The sequence below is a fragment of the Tursiops truncatus genome, chromosome 2 (assembly GCF_011762595.2).
Source record: "Tursiops truncatus isolate mTurTru1 chromosome 2, mTurTru1.mat.Y, whole genome shotgun sequence".
Lineage (NCBI taxonomy): Eukaryota > Metazoa > Chordata > Mammalia > Artiodactyla > Delphinidae > Tursiops > Tursiops truncatus.
In genome coordinates, this window is record NC_047035.1 from 126,402,690 (window position 1) to 126,414,774 (window position 12,085).

The 12,085-nt window shown below is 43.9% G+C and overlaps 1 protein-coding gene across 8 annotated transcripts in view; it reads left to right on the forward strand.

Annotated features, from left to right (window-relative positions):
* The window catches only part of TTC23 (tetratricopeptide repeat domain 23), a 115,085-nt gene that overhangs the window by 93,526 nt on the left and 9,474 nt on the right, over positions 1–12,085 (forward strand). For 7 of the 8 annotated variants that reach the window (XM_073801348.1, XM_033852080.2, XM_019945929.3 and 4 more), the window contains 2 exons: positions 197–324; positions 4,948–5,097. In XM_073801348.1, coding sequence (XP_073657449.1) covers positions 197–324; positions 4,948–5,097 — 278 coding nt within the window. Of the gene's footprint in view, positions 1–196; positions 325–4,947; positions 5,098–11,847; positions 11,953–12,085 lie in introns of those variants that run through there. The other variant, XM_073801351.1, reaches the window with a different exon arrangement.

Sequence of the window (12,085 nt, forward strand, 5' to 3'; positions counted from 1 at the left end):
TATCTTTCTGAGAACTAGACCCTGTCTAATAAAACAGTCAGATTAATTGACAAAAGACAGTTTCCTTAACTGGGTTATCTTGTCCAATTACTTATTATTTTCATATCATTCACCATGACTAAACACATAGTTATTCTGTTTCCATTTCAAATCTGCAAGCTGTTTTCAAAATTGTTGTTGTGATGCTTTTCCTCAGATGTGGCTGAGCAGTATTTTCAAGATAGCATGGCTAATCTTAAGGATGCTGAAGGGATAGGAAAAGCCAAATTTCTTTCAATTCAAGATGATTATTGCCATTTTCTACAAGTCACTGGACAAAAAGAGGTAAGTGAGTTTGGACCACAGCTGACTAGTTATTTACCTTGGCGACCCAGTTGATATCCAAAGGGCTACTCCTGCACTCTGAAAGCATTAAGCATCTACCATGTGCAAGGCATGTGCCAGGCTCCACGGGGAGAGGGATAAATAAAGCCAGGCAGCCACTCTTGGGCAGCTCCCAGATATTCGCTCTCGGGAAACAAAAAAGTTCATGAGAATGTAGATGCCATGTCCACCTGCAGAGTATCTTAAAGGACTAGAAACCTTGAGAACCCACTGGAGAGACTCTGCTTACCGCAGCCTGTGGTTCTGGCTGGCATAGAGGGTGGAAGTTAGTGTGTCTAATTCCTCTCTTACTATCTTAGCTAATGGATGAAAGTTGCATATCTAATAAGAACTACACAGTGCAGAAGTTACGGCTCACTGTCCGTTGAACCATACAGGCATGTTTTCCATGGCTTGTAAAAATGGAACCAGACCCAGAATTTATATTCATTGGTACTTAAACCCTTGGGAACTTATTCCATAAAAAGCCTAACAACTACCAGATACGCACATGCTTCATTTATACAGATATTTTTTTCAACTCTAACCTGTCAATGGGACCTCCCTGGTGGTCCAGTGGTAAAGAATCCGCCTTCCAATGCATGGGACATGGGTTCGATTCCTGGTCAGGGAACTAAGATCCCACATGCCATGGGGCAACAAAGCCTGCACACCACAACTACTGAGTTTGCGCAGCTCAACAAGAGAGCCCACATGCCGCAAACTACAGAGCCCACGCACCCTGGAGCCCGTGTCACAACTAGAGAGAGAAAACCTGCATGCTACAACTAGAGAGAAGCCCACGCGCCGCAATGAAAGATGCCGCATGCTACAACTAAGACCCGACGCAGCCAAATAAATAAATACTTTTTAAAAAACCAAAAACCTCTAACCTGTCAAGGCAAGTCCTTGAGATGAAAACCTTTTTATTTCCTCTGCTTTTATGTAGACCTTCTCCCCGACAGCTCTCTCCTAACCCTTAATCCTTCACCCTTCTCTCAGTTGATGTGAGCTTAAGGAACATAGGTTTTTAATCTAGATGCACGAATGTTCGTCGGGCCAAAGTCGGGCTACAGTAACCATAACAAATGGAGTTTCCATATTTTTCTGGATCACCCAACCAAGTAGAGAGGGGCCTTCCAGTGGCCTCAGATTCCAGAACATCTCTAGAAGTTCTATGTGGAGTGCTCAGGGCAGAGATCTGAGGGGAATTCTGCCCCCATCATGCCTCACCCCTTCCAGCTCATCAGTCATTTTTACCTTCAAAATGCCCCTTGAATCCATCCATTGGTTGCCATCTCCACCTCTGTCAGTCATCATCTCCCAACTGGACCTCTCTAACAAACTCTGGCTCCGCAGCTGCTGCTTCCACTCTTGCCCTTTTCTAATCCATTCTGAATAAGGAAACCATGTTGATCTTTGCAAAAAGCACATCTGATCAGTGGACTCCCATTTGTAAAATACTACACTGGCTCCTCAGAGCCCTTAAGATAAGCCAGAATCCCACATTGCCCACAATACCTTGCACGTTATGGATTCTGCTGACATTTCCAGTCTCATTTTTGCCCCCTCCCCTGATCTGTGTTCCAGCCACAGTGGCCTTTTCTAATCCCCGCTTCTGGGCAGCATCAGCATTTGTCTCCTGCTCTTGGAAGGTTCTTCCTCATTGATCTCCTGGCTAATGCAGATCCATCCTTCAGGACTCACCAGCTTGCCCGATTCCCCTCCCTCAGTCTTCATTAGATTCTCCCCACTATTCTTCATCATAGAATCCTGTCTGATATAATTATATAACAGAGTAATGTATTACAATAATATATTGTGGACAGTTACTGTCTCTCCCTGACTAGACCAAATTCCATGACAGCAGGGACTCTTATTCATGGTGAGGGAGCGTTGAGCCAATGGGTAGATGGATGCTTGGCTATGGGCTGTCTGACTGCTCTGGCTGCCACAGGGCATCCACCCTTTTCCCCGTTCCTGTCTGGCTTCCTGCCCTGGTGTCTGTCATCACAGCTGCCACACCTCACTGCCCCTGCCCAAGTCACCCAAATCAGTGGCATTGATCTAAAGATGTACCTCACTTCCTGAGGCCTCCCCTGGAGATTTTAGCAAACTGGCTCTTTTCATTCTACAGCCCCTGCCAGCCCTTCTGGTGCCCTTGTAAGAATAGACAAAGCTGCCTCTTCCTCAGGTGGGTGCAGTCCATGCCAGGGCACATTGCTTAGAGAGCGGAACACGGGCCGGACTTCAGCCCTCCTCATTCTCCTGCCAGGCACCCTTGTGTGTGACACAATCTGTCCAACCAAATGTGTCACCTTGTGTTATGCTCACTCTTGGTTACAGACCTCACTGTGGGTTCCAGCAGGAGCTGGCCAATGGGGCCGGGCCCAAGGACAATCCCAGGCACGAGCACAAGGATGTGCTCAGACCACCTCAGATGTGTCACAGCCTACATGTGGGCTAGGACCCTTTGCCAACAGGAAGGTGATCCTTGGGAAGGAAAATGCCTTTTAAGGTAAAATGTAAGTGAAGTTTACTTTGCCACAGGTTAAAAGATACTCTTCTAGTTGTGCTGCTCTGCTGCTCAGGAATCTTCTCTGACTTCTTATTCCCCATAAGAAAATCTAAACTCCTCAGCCTGGCATGAAGGTCTCCACCACCAGCCCAGCCCGTGACTCCTGCCTCATCTCCCTCTGCTCCTCTTCCTACTTTCTCTGCTATAGTCAAATTAGTCCCCTCACTGGCCTTGAATGTGCCGTGTGCTTCCCCCAGCTCCCACTGTGCTCCCAGGTTCCCATGCCCTCTTCTTGGTCCACCTAAATCCTATTTATTCTTCACTTCTCTCCATTAAGCTTTTCTAACTCTCAGAGACTATCACTGTCTCTTTCCTTTAAACCCATATCCATGTGGCATCTCTTCCATTGCCATCTTGACTTGCCATTCAAGTTCATGCACATCTATCTCTAGTTTCCCCAATCAGGCTGTAAATGGCATTGAGAGCTTCATTTAGGAAAAGGTGTCTGGCTCTTCTTTCCATCATTGGCTCCTCCAAGGCTGACAACCAATTTTCATGGAAGAATTGCCAAACCCAACAGTTGCATCACAGACACTGGGAAGGGACACGACAGGCTTTAGCATCAGGCAAGACCCATACCAAGGTGGGTCACACACTTCACAATTTACAGTTTCTCTTCCCCAGCAGTGATTTATCTTTCCATCTGAGAAATTGTTTCTGCCTTAACAGTGCCTTTTACCGTGGTTCCCTGATCCCACCCCCAGCACCTAATTCATATTCTTGCCAATAAACTGAGTAAAGGCCTTGCGAACTCCTCTATCTGGGGAGCGCTAGCAGGATGCCTTCAGGGCTGTGCGGTGGGCAAGGCTCCTTCACTGGTTCCTGCTTTATTCGGCTCTATTTTTCTTTTAAGGTCCACTTATTTCTCCCATATATTTTTTTTAAAGATTTCCTTGATGTGGACCACCCCCAAAGTCCTCAATGAATTTGTTACAGTATTGACCCTGTTCTGTGCCTTGGCTTTTGGCCATGAGGCATGTGGGATCCCAGCTCCCCGACCAGAGATTGAACCCGCACCCCCACACACACTGGAAGGCGACGTCCCAACCACTGGACCAACAGCAAAGTCCCTATTCGGCTCTTATATTGGGCGTTTGTGATCTCTACCTGTAATCATGCTTTTATGTAGAAGATCGTAGAAGAATTTCAGGAGAAACATGGGAGACCGACATACAGGGCTTTCCCTCTGTATGTCTTGGTGTATGACTGAAGAGATTAATACCAGCTCATATTTTGTATTCCATGTTGGTATAAATAAATCAGATAAACCAAACAAGATGTCAAATGTATTTAACTTTTCACCATGTTGGAATGTTTGCTTTTGGTTTCCTGAACTATTTTTTGTGAGAAATGGAAAACCCTGGAATATGTTCTGGATGTTCTGTAAATGCCAGGAAACTCTGTAGTTTTCACTTACATAAGAACATCACTGTGTACAGAGGGAGAAGAGCCTGCAACTAAGAGGGATTAAAACTGGCAGGTTCCAGATCCTAGATCTGCCTGCCACTGATGGGCTGTCTGACTCTGAGCAAGTTTCTTGACTGCTCTATGCCTCAATTTCCTCCTCTGGCAAACAAGGATTAAAATTGTGCTTATCTAAAGGAGATGGTGCAAGTTAAATGAGCTCACACACATAAACAGTTTAGCATGGTTCTTGCCACATAAAGGACACGATGCAATGCATGTTAGCTTTTCTTCTTACTACTCAACTAAAATGGGTTCCTGTAACATCTGAGATGGCTTTTTCTCCAGGGGTCCTTTATGCATTCTCTCTTCAGAGTTCAAACCATTCCTGTCCCCCGCAACACCCCCTCACCCCATGTATATTATTTCCTGATTCCTATTTAAGGAGGAAAGTAGGCTCAGCTCATGAGACACTCTACCCAAACTCATTCCCCTAAAAAGTGAAAATACATTACCAGTTACATCATTTTCTTAGGAGGCACTGATCTTTATCCAGCTTTGAACGTTTTATTTAACCAGACAGCTTTTTGTTCCTTTCACAGAGAGCTACCTCCATCCTGAGAGAGTCCCTGGAGGCCAAAGTGGCAGTGTATGGTGATCTCAGTCCCGAGGTGGCAGAGACATACCGGCTCCTGGGCGGGGCTGACCTGGCACAGGGGAACCAGAGAGGGGCCCACAAGAAACTGAAGAAGGTAAAGCTGCAGCCCAACTAATGTGGAAAAAAACCCTCCCACCCTTCCCCACAGGTAGCTTTCTCTCCCTCCACCATGCTCTTTTTAAATGAAACTTTACAAGTGGCTTATTTATGTAAGATGACATCACTTTTGCAGTTGATCTCAGCTCACACTTTTTGGGGTAAAAGGTACAGTAATCCTCTTATGCACATAGATTTTTAAATAAATTATCAATTATTCTTTACTATGAAAATAATTTTAAATTTGTACATAGCGTAATTTATCAATCTTTATTATTTTTTTTTATTATTTTTTATTTTTTGCGGTACGCGGGCCTCTCACTGTTGTGGCCTCTCCCGTTGCGGAGCACAGGCTCCGGACGCGCAGGCTCAGCGGCCATGGCTCACGGGCCCAGCCGCTCCACGGCATGTGGGATCTTCCCGGACCAGGGCGCGAACCTGTGTCCTCTGCATCGGCAGGCGGACTCTCAAGCACTGCGCCACCAGGGAAGCCCTCGATCTTATTTTATTTTACTCTTTCTGTACACCCAGTTTATAGAGGAACTCTTTGTGTGTTCTTCTACTACTTATGTTTATTTTTTTTAATTTGGAGTTTATGTGGATGGCATGAGGTATGGATCTAATGTTATCATCTTCTTCCCAAATGGCTGCCCAGTTGTCCAGCACCATTTTATTAGAGAGTCCATCTATGCTCCAGTGAATTAACACTTTCGTCACATACTACATTTCCACATGTACTTGAGTCTCTTTCTGGATTTCTTTCTATTCCACTTTTCTCTTTGTTTATTTGAATCCCAGTACCTCATTGCCTTAATTATAGAGATTTCATAGCATGATGTAGTACCTGGTAGGATTAGACTCCCCTCGTGTTTTTTTTTTTTTTTTTGTCTGCTTTGGGTCTTCATTGCTGTACGCGAGCTTTCTCTAGTTGCGGGGAGTGGGAGCTACTCTTTGTTGCGGTGCGCGGGTTTCTCAGTGCAGTGGCTTCTCTTGTTGTGGAGCACGGGCTCTAGGCGTGCAGGCTCAGTAGTTGTGGTACACGGGCTTAGTTGCTCCGTGGCATGTGGGATCTTCCCGGACCAGGGCTCAAACCCGTGTCCCCTGCGTGGGCAGGCGGATTCTTAACCACTGTGCCACCAGGGAAGCCTCCCTCGTGGTTTTTGTATATCAGGTTTTCTAGATATTCTGGCATCTTTATCTTTCCACATGAATTTTGGTATCAACTTATCTAGCTCCATAAAAAGTTTGTTGGTGTTTTTTGGAGAATTGTTTTATTTGTAAATGGACATTGGGAGGATTGACATCATTATGATGTTGAGTCATTCTACCAAAGAACAAGGGATGTCTTTATATGTGTTCATGTCTACTTTTGTAACATTCAGGCACATTTTAAAGTGTTCTTCATATAGGTTTTGTACATTTCTTACTAAGTTGATTTCTAAGCATTTTATCTTCTTTAATGCTACTATAAGTGGAGTTTTATCCACTGTTACACCTTTTGACTGGTTATTTTTGTGTGTACGAAGACTATAAGTTTCTCTGTGTTAATTTTATATTCTGCTAGTTTGCTTAATTCTTTTCTTGCTTGAGTTAATTTGAGCACCGATTCTCTCAAGTTTTCCAGGTGTACTATTACATCATCTGCAAACAGTTTTACTTTCTGTTTTCCAAGTTTTATGCCTCTGATTGATTTATTTTGTCTAATTGAATTGGTTCATACCTCCAGAACAATAATAAATAATGTGGAATAATAGGCATCCTTGCCTTGTTCCTGATCTTAATGGAAATGCCTCTAGTTATTCCTCATTTAATATATGCTGGCTTTGGACAAAGATTTATATATATTTATCATGCTAAGGGAGTATCCATGAATTTCTATTTTCATGAGTTTTTTTTAATTAGAAATAATTGTTGGGTTTTTTAAAATTAGAAACAATTGCTGGATCAAAGGCTTTGTCAGCATCAATGGAGATAATCAGATGATTCTTCTTAGATCACTTAATATGGTACATTTTATTATAATATTGAACCAAACTTGCATTCTTGGAATAAATCCCCTTAGTCATAATGAATTATTCTCAGTGTGATGTTGATTCTGTTTGCTAATATTTATTTTTTGCAAATATTTTGCACCAATATTTGTAAGTGATATTTGTTTAAGTATCAATGTTATTTTGCTTCATAAAAATAATTTGGAAGTTTACCTTTATTTTCTATGCACTGAAGGATTTTATACAACATTAAAATTATCTAGTCTTTGAAAGTTTGTACCACGTGTAAAACTCTTTAGGCATGGTGCTTTTAGGGGAGAAAATTCCTTGACAATTTTCTCTACATCTTCTACAAACAAATTGGTCTGTTGAAGCTTTCTATCTCTAACAGGGTCATTTTGGTAAACTGTGTTTTTCTAGGTAATTATCTATTTCATTCACATTTTCAGATTGATTTGCCAAGTAGTCTCATGGATTTTTCAAATTTCTACTTTTTTAATAGTTATTTTCCCATTGTAATTCTTAGTTTTTTATTTGGATTTTCTCACTTTTTTTCTTGACTGAGTTAGTTAGTGGTTTGTCTATTTTGTTAATTTTTCTAAGAAACAGGATTTGAATTCTATGGATAAATTGCCTTCCTATTCTCTATTTCATTAATTTCTGATTTTATCTTTATTCTTTCTTTCTTTGTAACTTATTTTGTTTTACTCTGTTGGAGTTTTTCCTATCTTTTTGAATTGGGAATTGAATTCATTTGGGTTTTTATTTTTATTGATATAAGTGTTTTAGGCTATGAATTGTCCTCTTATTATTGCTTTAAATGCATCTTATAAGTTCTGTCATGTTGTGTTTTCATTACATTAATTAGTTTTAAAATGGTGAAAACCTGGGAAACTTTAAGTAATATAGCTGCCCAAACCAAAAGAATTAACTTTAGTTCTGAGTGGGCTGTCCTATAGGTCAAGCCTTTTTTTCTCTTTTTATGACTTCTGATTCTGCTGCAAAAAGCACCAGATTTGGTAACATGTGTGGTGCCTATTTTTTAATGAGATAACATATATTTATTATCAATTAGTCAGCAGTAGTTATTGGATATCTTCTACGGGCCACTTACTGTGCTAGGCAGAACTGGGGAAAGACAATGAATAACCAAGATAAATATGCTTCTTGTCTTTGTGTGACTTTCTAGTCTAGGCAGGAAGATATATTAAACCAATCATTTCAGATAATTTTAAACATTACACATGTGCCAAAGACATTACGGTGAGGGAAGAGGTAAGAAAGGTAGCTGAGGGTGGCAGTTGCTCTGGGTTTCTCCATACCCCACTTTTAAGCTAATGCTTATTGAGTGATTGTTATATCCCTGGCAGTGAGTTAAATGATTTTTATCTATTAACTTATTTAAGCCCTATAGTAACCCTAAGAGTTGGATACCTCTACTCTCTGGTTTTGCAAAGAGGGAAACTGAGGCTGAGAGGATAATTGTCTCAGCCTTGATTGCAAAGCTAGGAGTCATCAGAGCGGGGATTTAGCACCAGGCAGTCCATATTGTGCAGTCTACTCTATGCTATCATCTGTTTTACAGCTTGGGCTTCCACGTAAGATTTTGTTTGAACAGGGGCTTCTTGTGCTTTAAGAAAGTTTGAATACCAGTGGCACAGTGGAGAGAATGCCAAGATAAGGATATGTAGGAGTCTTTGGGTTGCCACTGACAATACAACTCAAATTAGCTCAGGTATAAAGGACTGTCTATTGTCTTATGGTTTCCAAGAAAGCACTGACAGGCACATGATTAGCCGGACAGGAACACAGTGGAGACTTGGGAGAAAGTGCCAAGGCCAGACTAGAATGCCACCAGGGCTCTCTCTGCCCAGGAGTCCTGCCTGCTTCTCTCTGCACCTCCCCCTACTCCTCTCTCATGGCAGCATCTCCCCTCAAGATGGAAATCATGGTGACCAGCCCCCCAGAGTTTTACTTCCTACCCCTGCTGCCATTTCTCAGTCACAGCTTGGAAGTTCTCAGGGAAAAATTGAGAGGCCTGGCTTGGATCCAGTGCCCACCCCAGATCAATCAGCTGAGGCCAGGGGTGTGGTAGGGAGTAAGAACATGGTGCCTTCAAGGCTGATGGGTGGCCCACAGTGGAGGTGGTGCAAGAAACACGGTCCCATAGTTAGAAGACCTGGGACAGGGTCACTAGAGCCCCTCCCTATTTGGGGGCATGTGCATTGAGTATAATAGGCCTGCCATAGCCCCTTCCCTTAAGAGAGTCTCAGTAAACACCTAACTCTGATATTATGTGCTCAGTATTGTGCTACAGGTCCACACTGTGATCAACGGGAGAAAGGGGATTAGGGAAGGTGTCCAGATAAGTATTCCTGAAAAAGAGCATAGCCTAGCAGAGACAGGAATTCCCATGTTGGAAACGAGGTGGAAGAAGAGACTCAGGGGCAAGAGAGTGAAGCCTATTTAAGAAGCAAAAAGCGGGCTTCCCTGGTGTCACAGTGGTTGAGAGTCCGCCTGCCGATGCAGGGGATATGGGTTCGTGCCCTGGTCCGGGAGGATCCCACATGCCGCGGAGCGGCTGGGCCCGTGAGTGATGGCCGCTGAGCCTGCGCGTCCGGAGCCTGTGCTCCGCAATGGGAGAGGCCACAACAGTGAGAGACCCGCGTACCACACAAAAAAAAAAGAAGCAAAAAGCAGTTGGGGTACCTGTCTGCAGAGGAGCTGGGAATGACCTCGCTGCCATGTTTGCAAGTTAAGGGGCTGAGACTTGATCCTTTAAGCTAGGGTCCCAAACGTTGGCCTGCAAGCTGAATCCAGCCCACTACCTGTTTTTGTGTGGCCCCTTAGTTAAAAATGATTTTTTACAGATGATTATAAAATCTGTAATCATTTTACAGGTGATCATAAATTGATTTGATAGAGAACACTGACTTTGAACCACAGCTAAGTGAAATTTTATCCTCCCCCCAAAAAAAGAAATCCATTATTTTCATTAGTCGAACTAGATTACCCCAAAAATATACTTATTATTATTATACTTTAAATTTCATCGACAAAAGTTTGTGGACATTTGTTTCGTTTCCTCTCTTGCTAGGTTAAGTACCTACATAGTAGCTCGATTTTATCTCTTGGCCCACAAAGCCTACAATATTTACCACCTGCCCTTTGCAGAAAAAGTTTTCTGAACCTGGCTCTAAGCATCTAGGAGCCACTGAGGGAATTTTAAGTAGGGCACAATAGGTCTATATTTGTTCTTTGGATTTTTTTTTTTTTTTAAATCACTGTGAGGACAGTGTTGAGAATGGAATGGAGTGGCCCAAGAATCAAGGCAAGAGGCCTCAGTTTTGTCATCTGTAAAACAGAGAAAACAGCAACCCCAAGCCCTCCTTCACTCCCACAATTGTTCTGAGGCCAGTATGAGGCAAGGTGAGTGGGGCTGCTTTGGTAAGTGCCAGGCCCTGCCCGGGTGCAGAGTGCAGGCCGCTGAAGGGCCCAGACGGAGGAAAGAGAGGAGCTGTCCTGGCCAAGGCATACCACCTGCCCTTGGGAGTCTCAACTTAGCTCCTTCTTCCTTGTTTCTCCCCTGAGGAGGGTAGATGGAATATGGAAAAACTCTTCTGAGGGTTCAGCCTAGACACTCAACTCCAGGCAGGGGAGGGACCCAGGAATAGGAGAGGGGGGCAAATGTTAGCAGACGTGCAAGAATTTGAGTTGGAGCCACACAAACCTTCATATGGTCCTGCTGACTCCAGTGGGGCCAGGCTGGTTCCACTACTGACCACACCCTGGGGGCCAGGCTTACTGCTGCTATGGCAGCTCATACATCGTTCCCAACCCTCACAGCAACCCTCCAGGTCAGACCTTAGTAGCTCTGATTTACAGACAAGGGGCCTGAGGCTCCTAGAAGTGAATTGTCTATGGGTAAGTTACTGTTAAATAAATCCCACATTTTCCTTAATGCCAGTGGTTTGCCAAGTGTGGGTCTTAAACCCCCTGCATTAGGTTCACCTTCTGAACCAGAGTCTGGGGCAAAGGGCCAGGGGCCCAGGGACCCAGGGACCTGCATTTTAGCTTCCAGGGGGAAGTTGAGAATCACTGCTTTGGGCCCCAGGCCCACCCACGGGGCTGAATATCAGCTCAGCTTCAAGAAACTCCAGGTTTCATCACTTCCAGAGCCTGCAGTGGAAGTTGGTGATGTTTTTACCTTTCATTTGGCCTCATTAACCAATCAGTCCTAAATACAATGACTGACATTTTAAAGCTATCTGGCCACTTGCCAGAGTCAGAGAGAAAAGGGTAGAAACGTGTATGTCTGCAGGTCATGGCCGCTGTGGTACACACAGTCCTCATTTCCACTGGTCCCCACGTACCCACCTGAGGACAGGGCTGGCCGCTTCATGAACACCAGGGCACACACAGGGCTTTAAACGTGCCTCTCACATCTGCTCCTGAGCTGGACTTTTCAGATGCCGTATTTAGTGCTGGGCTCTGCACAGCCAGCAGCAGCAGCAGCTCTCAAAAGCCACTGGCCCAGCGTTTCTCTTGTTTTTATCACAACAACAGCTGCATCCCCCAAGTTTTCAACTCTGGAGCAGGAATCCATTGAATACTGGACTTTCCAGATGTGCTCTCCTGTGCTGAATGGCCCAGGCATGGTTCTGTGGGCATGAAAAACAGGAAGGCACGAGAAACAAAGCAGACAGTGGGATTAAGTTACTGAAAAGAAAACCATAGTATTGATCTTTCTTTCAAAGGCATCTGCAGGGGAACGTTGGAGAACTCTGTTGGCTCCAGATGGAAATTTCCACTGCAAAAGTTCCCATTTTTGCAACATGGAGAACTAGATTTTCATCCAGGTAAAAGCCTGCAAAAAAGAATTCACAAAGACTGTTTCTAGGTCAGAAGCATCTCAGGACTAATCCCAGACCCAGTTACCAGGGTTGGGTCCCATCTTAATCTGGCCTCCCTGTTAGGTACTGTCATCATCAGGGT